General features: G+C 43.1%; 1 protein-coding gene across 3 annotated transcripts in view; it reads right to left on the bottom strand.

Annotated features, from left to right (window-relative positions):
• The window catches only part of OMA1 (OMA1 zinc metallopeptidase), a 74625-nt gene that overhangs the window by 38561 nt on the left and 17696 nt on the right, over nt 1-18368 (bottom strand). For all 3 annotated transcript variants that reach the window (XM_036753304.1, XM_036753306.1, XM_036753305.1), the window contains 3 exons: nt 7076-7304; nt 2961-3134; nt 2743-2850 (listed from right to left, as the gene is read on the bottom strand). In XM_036753304.1, coding sequence (XP_036609199.1) covers nt 2743-2850; nt 2961-3134; nt 7076-7304 — 511 coding nt within the window. The remainder of the gene's footprint in view (nt 1-2742; nt 2851-2960; nt 3135-7075; nt 7305-18368) is intronic.

Raw genomic sequence — 18368 nt, 5'->3', positions numbered from 1 at the left:
CAAACACCTTGCTGCTGGACCCATAAATGACACCTTTCTGGTCTGCTGACATATATGGTCTTTGAGATCCAGGATCACCCCTCCCATGATCAGACTTTCAGAACCTTAGCCAAAGAAGTCCGAAGAACTCTTGCTAAATACAGAAGTATGTTTGAACACAAATGTAGGCATGCATTACGTAGAACTAGGTAATTGCTTTAACTAAAGTAATAAAAAACAAAAAGGTGAGGAGGGAGGAGAGAGTCAGTGTGACACAGTAGACAGAATGCTGGGCTTGCAGCCACGAAGACCTGAATTCAAATCCTGCTTCAGACACTTACTAGCCATGTGACCCTGGGCAAGTCCCTTTATCTCGGTGAAACCCAGGTACCACGCATGTCAGATGAGACTAAGAGCATTACCTGCCAGGACACCAGGGAGAATCAAAGGAGACGACATACACAAAGCACTTGGCAGGTCTTAAAGTACTCTGTAAATGTAGGCTAGCATCATCATCATTATTATTAAGTTAGCAACTGGGTATCAACAAGAAAAACTTTAAAGCATTGGCAACATTTAAGATGTGCAAAAGAAACGTTCATGTTTTCAGTCTTCGAAGCTGTTATCTGCTGTCTGGCATCTCATCCAATGATCGAAATCACTCATTTCTTTACTGATGCACCACGGCAGAGATCAAGACGGTGCACTCAGTGTGAGGCATGGGATGCAATGCCAGACAGCAGATGTAGTGTATATCAAAGCGCTTCCTAAGTGATGGATGACCAAGACTGATTGAGCTGTTATGAAGCAGTGATAATAGACCAGGCAACATAGGCTCCACAGCCTTGAATAATGACACCAAGGAATCCAAATGTACCGCCTCATAGAAGGCTTTATCCGGGAGGCTTCAAGAAAACTGGATCCTAAGTTTGGTAAAAAGTTAGAGGAAGAAAGGAAAGGCAGTTCCTTCAGCTTTGTAAATAGCTTTGACCACCTTCCTTTAAACTCTATGATGGGAATGGAAACTGAGGTTAATCTAGGGGACGGACAGAAGGAAGAACTTCCAGCTCCTAAGCTCTGCTAAAGAGCGTCAGGGACAGCCTTGAAGGAAGGGGTCGGCTGCTTGTCATGTGCGCTGCAGTGTGAGCACAGCTTGGACTCTGTGGCACCTGGGGCTCCCTCCGACAGAGATTTGGGGAGTCATTTCAGTTTAAGACTACCGTGGCTACAGTATCTGCACACCAGGCAGGCTCCTGAGGTCAGTGAGAAGAGCACCTAGGAGAGAGAGGTACTCAACTGAACCAAGGTTGGAAAAGCTATGTAAAAAAATTATAAAGAAAGGATACTCTGCTTTTCCACTACTGCTGTTTTCTCTTAATCTAGGTAAAACATAATGAAAACAAATGTATGAAGATGAAAAATAGAAGCCGTCTTCATGGGGAAAAAAAGCACAGTACTTGGAGCAAGGGTTCTCAGCATGGCTCCGGTACTGATGCCTGCACGGCCTGAAGCAGATCCCCGGCCATCTGGGGGCACTGGAATTCCCCCACAGCCTTCCTTTCCTACTTGGCATCAGAGAAAAGGTCATTCTGCCATCCCCCAAGCAGGACACAGAGAAAACATTAGCAGCATTAACATCTGGATGCACAAAAAAAAGTTCAAAATGCACTGTCTGAGCCAAAGCAACAAGTGATGGCCCAGGTCAGGGTGTGCCCTCAAGGAAATGATGGAAATGGAGACTCCCCAAATAAGTGGAATGTGTCAGCTCTTCATGAACTTGCTGCCACTTGTCTCTTCCTGGTTCAATAGATGGATTCTCTTATTATCAAACACTCCCTTTGAGTAGGAATCCAAAAGCTTCTCTAGAAAAAAGACCAACTGTGGCAGTGTAGCCATCCAAAGCCAGCTCTGGGGTGCAGAGGAGGCTTGCCTACATGTAGGGGATGGACTTTGGGACAGTGGTTTCTCTCCTCATCAGCTTCTCCCTTGGCTTTCATCCCAGAGTCTAACTGCCTGTACACCAGCATGGGCCAGAGGGTAGAAGGAGGAGCAACATTTCCTCTATCATCAGATGTTTTCAAGACATGGATTAATTTTACTGAGCAATGAGCTGCATCTGCAAAAAGGGAAACTGAGGCCTGATGTCAGGAGAAAGTCTCCAACAATTCTGATGATAAGAGCTGTCCCAAAGTGAAGAGGACTGCCATAAGAGATGGCAGATCTCCCTCCTCAGAAGCCTTCTGGCAAAGACAACACTCACTTGTCAAGGGGCATGTCTTTAGGGAGAATGGGGATGGGTTGCACTAAATGGCCTTCCAGGTCCCTTACACCTCTGAAATATTACTATCGTGTGAAGTACTAAGAATTCAAAGTTAGAAATGATGACATCAAATAACTGTCAACTTCTTCACCATGTTCCAACATTTGTAGAACTTAAGGAGGGAGAAGGGACCTTAGAAATAATCAAGCCCAACCACGTCCTTTTACAGAGGAGGCAACAGGACCAGGGAGGTGAAGTGACACGTCCAGCTGGTAAGTGGCCAAAGAGAGCCCAGAATCCTGACACGAACCCTGGCGCTCCATCCACCATCCCGCACGGTCTTCTCTTGCTGCAATTTCTTAGATGGTGTCATAGAACTTGTTCTGTTTTACTATTCTCTCCATGAAAAAAATTAGCATTAAAACATTCTACACTTTCAAGGCAATTAATTTGTGACGACGACGAACATTCTAACAACTGAATGCTAATTGTGAAGTACTTACAGCATGTCCCAGCACCGCGTGAGCGATCTCATGGCCCAAAAGGAAAGTCAACTGGTGAACATCAGTGACCGCCTCGAGGAGCCCAGTGAAAACAAACACCTGCCCATACTGCACACACACAAAAGAAAAAACAACCGGACTGTAAGCTGAAAACTGAGAAAGAGAAAACAGAGCTCACCAACGGAACACTGAACTCTAACTGGAGGAAACGTACTTACGGGAAGAACAAAGGCATTGACACTGGGCCTGTCCACCACGTGAATAATCCACTTGAACTCTGAGATGCCCGGGATGTCTCTGTTGCTGTCCACCAGATGCTGCAAAACCTCTTTCACAGCCAGGTACCTGGGATCTTTCTCAGTCAGCAGGTCATTTTTGAATTCTTCCATCCACTACATGATTAACAAAGAAAAGGAGTTGTAATTTTAGACAATTTTAATGCTGCAAACGGTTCAAAATGTTTTGTGGGAAAAGATCCTGCTGCCAACAGTTCAATATTTTAATTCTGTATTTTAAAGATATATGCAAAGATCTACATATATTAAAGCACAGTTCTAAACTTTTGAAATTTGAATTATTCATGTGAAATTAATATACTTCATTATCTTGAACAACTGTTAATGATTAAGATTTTTTATCTGAATCATTTTAAATTAAAATGAAATTCATCTTTTTTATTTATGCATATGAAAACAAGAAACACATTTAAATGGTTTTTTATTCTGCTAACTGTAAAATAATGTACGAAATGAAACTTTGTATGGAGAAAACATTTTGTCATCAGGAGAAAAATGAGTATCATGGAGAAAAGTGAAACACAGAAGATAATTACTTTTATGGCTCAGTGGACTGAAAATATACTGAACCTAACCGGGTTTGGGGAGGAGAAGAGGGATCCCTAAATGTATCATTAATTTAAAGTTTTATTCACACACACTGACGGAAGATTATTGAAATTTCAGTATTAATAGATGTGCCATTTTCTCCCCAGGTTACTGATGAAGTATCACCATGATTAAAAACACTCCCTTTCTTCCACAAAGCTGGATAAGAGTTTACTTTGATAGAATTCAGAATACTTGGGGCAGATAATTTCATCTACTTAAGAAAAAATTGAATTTTCCTTTCATATGCATATATTTTCAAATTTTTCCTCTAACATGTCACACTTTTAAATGGGTGGTTTAATTTTTTTAAAAAGTAATCTTGGCATAGTCATATAATATTTTGAACCTGGTTCTTCCCCCCACAAAAAAATAATGGTAACTATTTCAAACCTGGGTAAACTTTATGGTTTGTTTGGGGGCTTCTTTCTTAATAATGAATATGTTTTATTTCACAAATATTCTGGAATGAAATAAAGGAAGCCTATTAAAAATAATGTACAGTTACTTGTAACAACTTATCTCAGGGTATGACACATGTTAAAACACAGAATAAATAAGGCAATTATATTAACCTAGTTTGAAGGAGGTGTTCAAATGAAATTACTATTACTGGGAGAAAAGCTCTCTAGCACTAAATATAATGTTAGCACCTTATAACTTTATGATAATGTTCTCTCACAGGCAGTCATGTTTGTTTTCTCTAATCAGTCCTTGGGACACCGTTAAAGAAATTTCACTGTGAGAAAAACATTAGAATATAAGGCAGCATCAGCTGAAATACATTCAAAAACTACTTTCAGTCCAGAAACCAGTCAATACTGTATCATTCATAATACCATTTGATTGGTAGTTAGCAATGGTCTGAATGTTCCTTATTTAGTATGTAACTATTTAATTATACATAAATTAATGTACTAAACATGAATTTAAATGTTACAAATGACTGTGGAATAGCTTGTGTTAACCAGCCTTTCCTCATCTACACCTCCTCCTTCAAGTGGCCATGATTTCATCAGATTCCCTGAAGTCAAGACGGCAGCCATGCTAGGCCTCGGGGTTTCTGAGCTGCTGCTATGGACAAGATAATTCATTAGTCAATAGACAACTTTGTAATAATCTTCCAAACTTACTTAGTCTGCCTGGTTTTCAGACAACAAAGTCTTTCTTATGATTTCATAGACCATCTCCACGAGCCGCTATGATGGAAAAAATCAGTCTCTTGGAGCCAACCTTCTGGCAAAGAGCTTCTCCAAATGCAGCCAGGTGGCCCCTCAGAGAACAGCTCTACACAGCTGGCTGCTGCCAGGCCTAATCATGTCACTCACCTACTCAAGAATCAGCAAGAACTCCTTCGTGCCTCTTCTAAAACCCTTCACAACCTGGCTCTAACAGACGGCTCCAGCTGACCTTCCAGGCTTTGGGCACATGACTCTCCTAGGTTTCAGCCTGATTGGCCTATTTGCTAGTCCCTCTGTGACATTCCATGTCCTGTCTCCACCTATGACAGGTCCTCTAGGCCTGGAATACACTCCTTCCTCACTTCCTCCTCCCAGAATGCCTATCTTCCTGCAAGGCTCACCTCAGGGTCTAGCTCCTACACAAAGCATACCCTGATCCCCCTGGGGGATCTCCTTTGTATTTGGATTTTTGGTCCAGATATACCCTATGCACACTTGGTGCAATCGAGCTACATTTCTTGTCTTTGTTCCCTATAGGTATGAACAGGACTGTAATTTTAGGGTCCAAGCATGATGATAATTCCACTGTCTTTGAGGGTGGAAATATTTTGTCACAGTAACTTTACACATCTTTTCCATTTTTCTTCTGTTTATTGTCTTCCTTCCACAAATATCATTAACTGTCCTGAGATGATTTTGCTTTTTTGGATTTCTTGCCAAACTTTTTTCTAATCTGGTTTTACCTTCTATTGCACTTCCTTGCTTTATGAAAAATACTGGTTATAATTTTTCATCCATTGTAAAATTTTACTAACAAGTTTATATTCAAAACCAGTGTTACCTTTGACCTCCATCTTTCTCTGCTTGGCAAATAAGTGAAGTGTCAGCTGACTAAAATGTTTTCTGGGCTTTTCTGATCTTCTACACATGGTAGTAGTAACATATGCCTATGACACCATACTATAGGCATGATTATTCTACCAATGACAAAGCCAGTTCATAGAGATGGAGTGAGGTGCCCAAGGTCACGTAGCCAGCAAATGTCAGAAGCCACAAGTGAACCCGAGTCTCTTTTCTTTTCACACCAGGATGGATCTTTAATGGGAGCTCCTCACCCGAGACTTTATTTTAGGCTTCTTAGAGGTAAGAAAAGCAAATGCCACATCATTCTAACACAGGCCCCTCTTAGTCCAAATTCACAAAACTGAATCCAATTCAACCAACATTTACTAATTACCTACAATGTCCAAGAGAACAGTACTAGCACTGGGAATACAAAATATAAAAGTGAAACAACTCCTAACCTCAAGAACTTAGACTCCAGTGGGAATAAGTCTACGTAGACTACAAAGTGACCTGATAACACATATGAGTATGATATGAGAACACCAGCACAGGGGAAATCCTAGAGATGAGGGGCCTACCTCCAGAGAAGCAGCAAAGGACCTCGGAGAGCTCCTGGCCCTAAGGCAGAGCTGGACTGGGAGTGGGGAGAATTCACCCAAGTATTTACTAGCTGAGTAACTCTGGGAGGGCTGGGGTTTCATCAGCTGTGATGGACTGTTCTGAGGATCAAACAAATCAATGGATGGAAAGGGCCTGGCACATCTTAAAGTGCTTCATCAATATGTGCTCCCGTTCTCCTTGTTTGTCCGTTAAATAGCCTCTGATTAAACCATGACTAAAACCCTGAAGACCTTTCAACAAACTGTCATCACTGACAGCAAGAGGGATGGGTCCCATTTACCTCTGTGAACCACAGCAGCACCAAGCGAGGCCATGCACACAGTACATGGTCCCAAAGTTTCAGGGAAGTGACTCAAGACAAACTTCGCTAAACACAGTATGGAAGCTTCCACTTCTCTAGGGACACAAGCCTCTTTCGTAAAATATGTTCCCACTGAGCAATGGGTAATGCTTGTTTGCATCAACCTTACCCACCTTTAATGTACAGCTAAGAAAGTTTTAACTCTTTGTAAGTTCAGCTCCCTAGGATACAATGACACCACCCAGAGAACTAAGGTTTCTAAAAACCAGGATCATTTTTTCCCAACATAAACAGAGAAATCAATATATTTTATTCCATAACTGCTTGGGAGGATGGAAATGCAGGCTCAGTACTGGCAAACACAAGCAATGAGGCCCCAGCCCAGGCCTGCAAATTCCATGCCGACCCACCTCTCACACAGCCCTTCCTAACGTGCTTTAAACAAAAGGCTACATCAGGGATGTTCTAAAAAGAGGATTTTCACTATTTTTACTACTTACTGAATCGTATTCCATTTGCGATATCATTGTGAATTGCTCCTTCCCCAACACCAGTAACTTTTTCCGTCCTGTGACTGGACTCTCCTCCAGATGAGAAAAATAAAAGATAACAAATAACACTCCCAAACTACTCAAGCCCAGGAATAATCTCCATTTATTCTTCTTCATACTTTCTTTAAATAGCTCTTTCTTGTTGGGAGGAAGGGTCTGCCACCATTTTCTTATGCCCCTGTTGGAAAGGAAAAGAATTACAAACTGCAGGGAATAAATAGCATCAAATCTACCAAGCAAATACCAAATACTTTCTGTTAGCATCAGATACATTCAGGAGATCTCCTTTGGTCATTTTTTGTACCACATTTTTCTACAGTGCTTATTCATCTTACAAAGCTCTTAAGTAAAAGAGAGCAAAGAAAAAAATGACATGTGATTACACCATTAAACCTTATCCTGGATTGAAATTCTTCAATTATTCTGAAGCAATCCAAATTCGTTAAAAATTGGAGAATGAATCTCAGATAAGTTCAGATTCTAGGAAACCACTCCCTGAAGCAGAGGCTGCCAAACATCCGGGAGGTTCCATATCTCCCTTGGGCCCTTGGACACAGGCAAAGCCTCAACACAGCTCCATGGTACCACTTGTAAACCATAAACTGACTAATACATTCAGTGTAAAGTTCCTAATACTTTGAAAAAGGATGGGTTATGTTCCACAGTCTGCTTAAAAAGTGGGGTTTTAGAAAAGCGGGCAAACAACAGACTGCTATTACATACAAGGAGAAAGGGAAATTTCCCAGGCACCATGATTCCAAAAAAGATCCATGATACTCGTTTTCTATCAGACTGGGAACGTTTGAAAAACAACATGCAATGCATTTCTAAAAACCCAGAAAAATTCATTTTTCAAATAATCTTTTATAACCATCCCTATCTCAAGCCTCAGCTGCCAAAGTGATTTTCCTGAAGCATCTAATCATGTCACATCCTCCTCTCCCCCAACAAATGACAGTGGCTCCCTACTACCTCTCAGACTTCTTTCATTGACATTTCAATCTCTGCTGAACCTGGCTCCTCCTTCCTTTCCAATCTTCTCACACTCAAGCTTACATTCCGTGTTTCGGCCACACTGGCCTTTATACCCCCTGTTCTATACCCATGTCCACACCTTGGCAGTGGCCGTCCTTGGGCCCGCCATATTCTCTCTTTCTCCAAGACTCAGCTCAATGCCTCTTTCCTCAGGAAGCTTTTGCTAATGCTCCCAGCAGCTAGAATCCTTCCTCCCAAAATGACCTTGTATTACATATTTTGTACATATTCCGTGTAAACTCATATGGGTATTTGTTATCTCCCCCACTAGATACTAAGCTCCTAACCTGAATCTTACAACATATTCCACACCCAGTTTAAAATGGATTCATAACCTGAATGTTACAAATCACACCATAAAAAATCAGAGGACAAATAGATGACAGACCTTTCGCACCCATGGGTAAAGAGTGAATTCTTAACCAAATGAAGGAGAGAGGTGATTACAAAAGATAAAATAGGGTAATTTTGAGTACATGAAATTGAAAAGCCTTTGCATAACCATATTAATAAAACAAGGAAGGATAAAAAGGGGAATGTTCAGCTGGATCAATCTTTGTGTCAAATATCTTTGATAGAGCGACTGAACAGACACACATGAGTGAAAGCCATCCTCCAAAAGATAACTGGTCAAAGGATATAAATATGCAGTTCACAAAAGAAGAAATGCAAACTATTAACAACCATATGAAAGAACTTTCTAAAGCCATGTCAAAATCAAATAGAAACAGGGGTCACCAGGCCATCAATAAGGATCCCTTGTGGGCTACACATTGACTTAGGAAATGATATTCATATTAGCTTTCTTTTGTTATATTGTTGCTTATTTTGTTAAATGTTTCCCAATTACACGTTAATCTGCTTTGGGCTGCACTGGGGAGTATCACGCACCATGTGTTTGACACCTCTGTTCTGACTCACTAATAATATGAGAAGTGCAGATGAAAACAACCTTGAGGCTTCACCTCACAGCCAGCAAAGTGACAAAGATGACATAAACATGGGAACAGTTCATTTGGGAGGGGCTGTGGAAAGACAGGCACATGGATGCATCACTACTGCAGCTGCAAAGTCATCCAACCACTGGAACTGCAGAAGAAAAGTAAAAGTGCCCCAAGCGTCCATATACTTTCATCCGGAGATTTCACTGTTAGGGATATAAACCAAGGAGATCAATGACAAAAAGAAAGGCCCTTATAAACATCTAACAATAGACAGAAGCACTTTTTGTGGCAGCCAAGAACTCAAAGACAGGAGGCCGTGGCTGCCTTTGAGGACATGTCGGTTAGTTTGGGGAAATATTTTTTTTCCTTCTTCCTCTTTTTGTTATTCTTTCTTTCTTATAAAGGATGATTCTCCGGGAGTGGGGGAGATGCAAGAGGATATTCAGGTGATATAAAAACAAGAGATATCAATAAAAATTATCGAATTTTTTTGAAAGTTTTGCTTTTGTCTTCATATCCCATCGCTTAGCACAAAGCTTCACACCTAAGTAGTTAATAAATGCTTTAGTTTGTGGGCCTGGTCTTGCAAAATGAGGTACAACACACAGCTCTACGTGTGTACAAGTCTTTAGACAAAGCATCTGAATGGAGATGGCACAAATCTTATTTTGAAGGACATCTACCATACATTTGGAAATAAATCAAGTTTATCTCACATCAGAAAATTATGAGTCTAAAAATGACACCTACATTTTCTTTCTTTAAAAAAGTTTCGCAATACTTCTATCCTAGTAGATGCTAGAATTAAGTTCTTTCTTTCACTGCTATTGGTCTTACTCGGCTAAACAAATACTGATTTGACATTCCTGTTTCCAATGTCCTTGAAATTAATGTGACTTTGCACATTACTAGACATTCACACACAGCTCTGGAAATTAGGTTGGCTTCTCTCCTCTGCCTCTAATGGTGGAATACATATCATAAACCAAAACATAAAAAAGGAACAAAGCTTCATGTTATTGAGAAGGAACCAATGATTCCCACTTTTGTGACACAATGTTTTCTGCAAACACACAAGTGAATGGAGTATGTACTTATTTCCTTAAGGATTTTCAACCAAGCTGTTAATGGAAAAATGCTAAAATGTCAGTTTTACTTCCCTGTACGTTATGACTGATGCTTCTGAACAGAGATGCGAGCCATCATTGCTGATGTTCACAGAGCCATGGCACTCATGCATTCTGATCAAACATCCATGAAACTATCAAATGAGTGAGTAAAGACAGCAAGAAAAAAGCCCAGACGTTTACTAGGCATTGTGAAATTACTGGAGTATTAACTGTGAGACAGCAAATACAGGGACTTCTCTGTCCTGGCTGTACTTTATCTCACACCCCCTGACTCACAGACTGCAGTAGAGGAGTCAAAATATTCCTTCCAGACCCTTGCCCAGCTTCACGAATCATCTTCTCCTCCTTTGAGGTTCATGCAATTCATCACCCAAATCACACCCCTTTGGCTCACCTTCCTTCCTCAATGACTTTACTGCCTGGTTCATAGTCTCCATCTTCTCTCCATCTCCTGCCCTACTATTTGGGGACTCCCTCAAATGCCCTAACTTCTCCCACAACCAACTCCTCCATTCCACCCCAGCTACAAAGATGGTCACATCCTTCACTTTACCATCACCCACAGTGTTCTATTTCCATGTTCATGAAGTCTAAAATTCTCGTATCTGATAAGGATCATTTTTCATTCCACTTTTTTCTTGCCTTACAACACCATGAGGTCAATCAGTCCAGCCCTCTGTTCTTTCCTTCACTATTGATCCTGCACTGGCCACTCTCCTGCCATTCCCTCTCTTGACCCCATGGTTGGCCGACTCAGCTCCACACTCTATTCCATCCAGGATTCACTCCACCCTTGTCCTACTGCCAGTCACACCTGGCCAAGACCCAACACTGGACTTAGGCACCACTGACTTCTTGATTCCTTAAAGAAGATAAAGGAAATCACAAAACTGCTGACTGGGCCCTCCAAAAATTTATGTAATCTGACTTCAACTGGGCCCTCACTCTAGCAAAGCAAACATTCTATTCCTACCAAACTGATTTGCTAGCCCATTCTCCACAGCAGCTTTCCAAACCTATCCATCTCTCCTCTAGCCTCCCACAGCATCTTCTTCCCCTACCGTCCTAGCTGAGGTACCCTTCCCCAGAGAGCCTGCCCCTCTCCTCTCCTCCTCTCACATACTTGCACTTCTACCCCTACTATCTCTTCCTTTGTTCTCAGACAAAAGGTGGTCCTTCTATGGCCAAGGCAGACTCCTTGACATCTGTCCTTGAACCAATCCTGCCTTGATTTCTCCGGCCAAGTGCCGCCACTCCTATCTCCACTCTGTTTCTTATGATCACTCTCTCCCAATCTACCAGCTGCCTCCCGGAGGCCCACAAGCAGGACAAGCTCTCTCCCATCCTCCAAATCCCTCACTTGATTAAAACACTCCTTCTACCTACTGGGCCATGTTTCTCGTTCCCTTCATGACTAAACTCCCTAAGAAAACCATCCATCCACACAAGTTTCAGTGAAATTCGGGAAGACTTGTGTGAAGCGATACAGAGTGAAGTGGGTGGACAGAAGGAACACAGTTTATATAATAACAACCCTGTAAAAGCAAATAGCTTTGAGAGACTCAAGATCTCTGACTAACACAATGACCAACCATGATTTCACAGACTGATGATGAAATCTGCCACCCACCTCCTGATGGACTCGGTGCAGAATGAGACAGAATTTTTGACATGGCCAATGTGGGAATCTTCTTGACTGTGTATTTCTTACAAGGGTTTTGTTTTTGTTGTTGCTTCCTCCCAATGCCCAGGGGTGGGGGGGGGGGGAGGGGCAGAGGAGAAGGATGGAAGAGAGAGAAATTGGTGTTCATTTTTTAAAAAGTAATCAGTGCCTCCACCCCCTCTTCTCACTCAACTCTAAACCCCAGGCAGTCTGCCTTCCCATTTCATCAATCAAATGAAATTGTCCTTTCCAAAGTTACCAACAATCTCTTAATTACCAAATGTAACAGCCTTTTCTCCATCTTGAATTTCTTTTATCTTCCTGTAACATCTGACATCAATAAATCACTTAATCGATTAACATTTACCAAGTACCTACTATGTACCAGGCACTGTGCTAAGCACCAGGGATACAAAAGAGGCAAAGGCAATTCCTGCCTTCAAGAAGCTTACAATCTAATGGGGAAGACCACATGTAAATATGTACAAAGTAAGCCATATAATAAATAAATGGGATAAATGGGAAATAATTAACAGAGGGAAGGCACTACAATTAGAAGGGGTTGCAGAGGCTTCCAGTAAAAGCTGGGATTTGAGTTGGGACTTAAAGGAAGCCAGGGAGGTGAGTGGCTGAAGCAGAGAAGGAAGAGTATTCTAGGCATGAGGGACAGACAGAGAAAATGCCCAGGGCCAAGGGATGCAGGGTCTTGTTCGAGACACCGCCAGGAGGCCAGTGTGCCTCGTTCAAAGAGTACATGTCAGAGAGTAAAGTGTAAAGTAGAAGGTGGTTCCATTAGGAAGGGCTTTAAATGCTAAACAGAGGATTCTGTATTTGATCCTGCAGGTGATAAGAAGCCCCTGGAGTTCACTAAGTGGGGTGGATGGATGGGATGGTTCGACTTGCACTTTAGGAAAATCACTTCGGTGGCTGAATGGAAGATGGACTGGAGTTGGGAGAGACTTGAGGTGGGCAGACCCCACCCCCCACCCCACCCCCGCCCCCAGCAGCTACTGCAGTAGTCCAGGCAAGAGGGGATGAAAGTCTGCAAGAGGGGATGAAGTTCTGCACCAGGGGATGGCAGCACAGAGAAAAGGGGGCACATTCAGGAGATGCTGCAAAGGTGCTTGGATGGGGGGGGTGCGGTGGCAGTGAGAGATAATGAGGAGTTCAGGATGACATCTAGGTTGGAAGCCAGGGGGACTGGGAACGGTCTTGCCCTCTACAGTAATAGAGATGGTAGGAAAGGGGAAGGGTTGAGGGGAAAAGATAATGAGTTCTGTTTTCAAGAAGCTGAAATGAAGACATCTACCAGACATCCAGTTCGAGATGTCTGAAAAGCAGCTGGGGATGTGAGACTAGAGGACAGAGGAAAGTTTGGGGCAGGATAGGTAGATTTGAGAATCTTCAGCATAGAGATGGTCATTAAATCCATGGGAGCTAATGTAGTAATATACAGGAAGAAGAGAAGAGGAACCAGGACAGAGCCTTGTGAGACATCCAGTGTTAGTGGGTATGGCCTGGATGAGAATTCAGCAAAGGAGACAGAGAAGAAACAGAGAGATAGGAAGAGAACCAGGAAAGGCGGGGAGGGGGGGGGGGGGGGGGGGGGAGGTGTCCTGAAAACCTCACCCTCTCCCTTAAATACTCTCTCCCCTCTACATTTTCACATCAATGAACATGTTCTCTATGTACTTTCTCCTGGTTCTCCTCTTACCTTCTCAGTCTCCATTGCTGATTCTTAATCAAAGACGTGTCCTCTGTGAGTGTCCCCAAAAATTCTGTCCTGGACCCCCTTCTCTTTTCACTCATCTTACTTGGGGACCTCAAGAGCTGCTCCTTGCTCTAGACAGCACTAATCTCTTTCCTTAGCTACAGTCATTGCATCTTGAACTGGATAGCCCATATTCATCTCAACAACACGTGCAAAAGTTGAACTCACTACCTTCTACCCAAAACCCTTCCCTCTTCCCAATTTCCCTATTATTGTAGAAGAATCCAGTCACCCAGGCCCCAAACCTCACTCTCACTCACCCCACATGGCTGATGCATTGTTAAATGCTATTTCTACTTTCAAATCATCTCTCATTCACCTCCCCTTCTCTCCACTCACAGCCACCATCTTGGTTCAGGCCTTCAACACCTCTCACTTGGTCTATTGCAACAGCCTCCTAAATGGGATTCTTGCCTCAAGTCTCTCCCATTCCAGTCCATCCCCTATTCAGTTACACACACACCTCTCTCTCCTCTTACTAAGGAGCTCTAGGGGCTCCTACTACTGCCAGAATCCAATAAAAACTCCTCTGTTGGGCATTTGATAATGATAACTAGCACCTTAAGATCTGCAAAGTTCCTTACAAATATCTCTTTCAGCCTCAAAATAATCCAGGGGTATCCGCATTATATAGATGGGGAAACTGAGGCAAACAAAAGTTAAGTGACTCGCCCAGTCACATAGCTAGTAAGTTGGGGCAGCTGGGTGGCGCAGTGAGTACAGCACCGGTCCTGGAGTAAGGAGGACCTGAGTTCAAATCCGGCCTCAGACACTTGACACACTTACTAGCTACGTGACCTTGGACGAGTCACTTAACCCCAATTGCCCTGCCGTCCCCCCTCAAAAAAAAAAAAAAACAAAAAGAAAACCACATAGCTAGTAAGTAACTGAGGCATGATTTGAACTCAAGTCTTTCTGACTCCAGATCCAGGGCTCCATCTACAATACCATATAGGGGCCTCTTTAACCTGTCTGTTTCCCATATTTCCTATATTCCCCTCCATACCCTCCCACAAGCCACTCACATCCCCCATATCTGGAATGCCCCTGTGCCCTCACCTCTGCCTCTATTTCCCTGGTTTCCTTCAAAGCCCATCTTTCTAGAGGAAGCCTTTCTCACGCCCCACCACTTCTAAAGCTTCTCCTTTCAAATTATCCTTCCTCTACTCTGTATAGATCTGGTACATACCTAGTCATTTTATGTTGCCTCCATTAGAACATACACTCACGAGAACTATTCTTTTTCCTTTCTTTGTATTCTCAGCAATTTAGAACAGGGCCTGGCCTTAGTAGGAACTTAATAACTGTTCACTGATTGACAACGAACCAACAGCCTCAAGGCCCAAACTGCCTCTGGACATGTCTAGATATAAACTCTTACACTTCCACTAGTACTCTTAAAGCTGGGTTAGAAGAGTTGGGGAGGGCAAGGGGAGGAGAGCTTAGAAAGCAAAGGCTAACAGCTAATTAAGAGCAGTCCAAAAAATAAAAGGTTTTATGTGGACCCTGGTTAGTTGTTTTCAATCTGCCAGGGTCAAAGAGAAAAGTGGCTAAATTAGAGAAAGAAAGTATATAGGCTGATGTAAAGAACTTTTTAATTATAAGGATGATTAATCATTAGAAAAGTCACTAGAAAACATCCCATATTTCTTAAAACTGTACAGAAACCATTCATCTGCAGGGGCTCAAGAGAGACCTTGAGTAACAATGACTGTGGGAAGAAAACTACGTAGGAAAGACGGCAGCACTTTGTAGGCCGAGATCACCGAGAGGTGGCACAGCTGAGAACCAGTAACGGCAGGCTGCCCTGACAGAGAGGGACAGACCCAAGACACAGCGTGCCACACACATATGGACATAGCAAATGTGTGCGTTTGTTCTGCCTGCTTGTTACAGGGATCGTGCTTTTTCTTTCCTTATTGAGGGGAAGGACTGGCAACTCGAGACAGAATGGCCAGGGGAAAGAGAAGGAGATAAGAAATGATATTATTGGAGCATCTTTAGAAATGTAATGATGGGGACAGAAGTTAGTTCAGAGAAAAACGCAGACGAGCATGAGAATTTGGAAAACGAAATGCTGAATTTATTATATGTGTATGTGTATATATATTATATATACACATACACATATATTTTTTTAAAGCAAGCATACATAATAGAGATTCATGGCTTCACACAGCTTTCTCTTCTATTTTGCATATGAAAATGTGGCATTTTTTGGTGTTCATTAAAATCAATATTAAAAAATTTTTAAGGGAACTTGGACTGAAGTAGGTTATATGAGATAAGCTATTAAGATTCCTTCTACTTTTATGAGTCATTTTTTCCAGCTTGCACATACTAAACAGAAATGTTTGCAAGGGAGAAAAGCAAACAAGCATTTATTAAGCACCTACTTACTACATGCCAGGAAATGTGCTCAGTGCTTTACAATGATTATCTCACCTGATCCTCACAACCACCCTGGGAGGTAGGAGCTATTTTTATCTCCATTTTACAACTGAGGAAACTGAGGCAGACAGAGATTAAGTGACCTGCCCAGGGTCACACAGCTAGAAAGGGTCTGAGGATGGATTTGAACTCAGGTCTTCCTAACTGCAGGTTGGCGCTCTCTCCACTGCACCACCAGCTGCCTTGAAGGCACTCATCTCACAGGAGTATGTGACTGAGAAGCAACAAACTGATATTTCTTGTAATTTTTGTCTGCAAGTTCTAAAAGCAAGCCTTAAAACCAAAGCGCTCATTCTGGAGACGTGAGCGGAGACCCAACATCTTTATGCTATAAATTTCTGTCTCATGTTTCAGGACAAATTCATGGCCAAGAATAGACATCCAGGGGGCAGCTAGGTGGCACAGTGAATAGAGCACTGGCCCTGGAGTCAGTTCAAATGTGGCCTCAGACACTGGACACTCACTAGCTGTGTGACCTTGGGCAAGTCACTTAACCCCAAAAGCCTTGCCTTCCCACCTCAAAAATAGAAAAAAAGATTAGACATCCAAGAGGGACTGTGGGAAGTGGCAGGCAGGGCTCAGGAGCCTGGCTTCTTCCATGGCCCCCCACACCTGCGCTGGGCTCCCTCCAGCTTCCTCAGATCCTTCTCATCCACACAGCCTACACTCAGAGGTTCTAGAGCTAGCCAATGAGCCTGCTGAACCACTGCCTGTGACTTCAGACAAATCTCACTGAGCGGGAGGGCCCCAGGCCTGGAAGGGGGCAAATGAGATCCTGAACATCCAAAAAGACACAACTGTAAAATTTGAAGGCCAGCATTAGGGGGCTTGTCTTTGATTCATGAAACAATTCTAGAATCCAGTACAGAAGAGATGCCTAGAAAACCACTACGCTAGGTGACAGCTAAGATCCAAGAAGATCCTTACAGGCTCCAGCCCTGGGCTGAATCTAACTAGATGACATCTAGAAAGAGAAGCAATGGCCACAAAAGGCTAGCAGTGTAAAGGACGGAAGTGCATGGGCATGGGGAATGGCAATCACAGGTCCAGGTCATCTATCCATGCACGCGTCTTCATACATGCATGTGCATGTTCATACATGTGTGCACGCACACACCTGTATTGTATTCATGTGTATGTAGCCATGCCAGACTAACCGTGCTTCTTATCCTGACACAGTTGCCAAGCTGGCTAAAAGAAAAAAGGCAGGAAATGCCACCCACTGAGTACCCCTGGATTTTTGCCAAGCATTTCACGAAAGGCCTCAGGCAGTCACTGTGGAAGGAACTGGAAGGATGTGGGAGAGATGACCACCCAGGCAGGGAGTCAGAGCTGGCCACTGATGGCTCAGCACTGATAGAAGGCAATGTGTGGTGCCATGGAGAGAGGCTGTGACTTGCATTCAGGAAGGTCCAAGTTTAAACCTGCCTTAGTTTCTTCATCTGTAAAAGGGAGGTAACAACCGCACCTGTCACCCAGGCTAGTTGTGAAGATAAAATGAGAAGTTTGTCTCAAAGTGTTATTGTGAAGAGAGCCCCAGGGATCTGTGCTTGGCCCTGCATTACTGAACAGAGTTACCAATGATTTGGAAAAAGGAAGAAATAGCAGGTCTATCAAATCTGCAGACGACCCAAAGTTGGGAAAGAAAATCAACACACTGGATGACGGTTAAGATCTAAAAAGATCTGGTGTCTTTAGGAGACTGCGATCTCAAGGAGTCAGGAGATATGGAGGCCAAACAAGCCCTCTCAGCACCCCCAAGAGGATAAGGAGGCAATGGGGTCCTGGGGGACTGGGCTGAGGTCCAGAAGGGCAGTGATAAGCCAACGAGATCTCGGGGAGAGCAGGCAGAGGGGGTGATGCCACGAGACCTGGCCGAAGGAGACACATCTTCAAGTACCTAAAGGGCCATCATGTGGAAAAGTGATTGGACGGATTCTGTTCTGTTGCTTGGGGTCAGCCCAGGAGCAGGCTGGGAGGTGTAAGGAAGTAGACCTAGGCTGGATGTCAATCAATCCAAGCTGTCCCAAAGGAGAAGAGGCTGCCTGAGGAGAGCGGCAGCTCCCGACTCTTGGGGGGTGGGGGGTCTTCAACCTGCCCTTCCAGTGCTGAGGAGCCTTTCTCCAGCCTGGGTTGGACTACTTCCAAGAGTTATAGAACTTCAGAGTTGAAAGGAACCTTCATCTCTGGGGTCCCTCCTATTCTGAAATTCTGTGATTCTTTAAGCTCATCTCAACAAGCAAGTCAA

The sequence above is a fragment of the Trichosurus vulpecula genome, chromosome 4 (assembly GCF_011100635.1).
Source record: "Trichosurus vulpecula isolate mTriVul1 chromosome 4, mTriVul1.pri, whole genome shotgun sequence".
Classification (NCBI taxonomy): Eukaryota; Metazoa; Chordata; class Mammalia; order Diprotodontia; family Phalangeridae; genus Trichosurus; species Trichosurus vulpecula.
The sequence above is the reverse complement of the archived record's forward strand: the minus strand, read 5'-3'. Positions and strand labels throughout refer to the sequence as shown.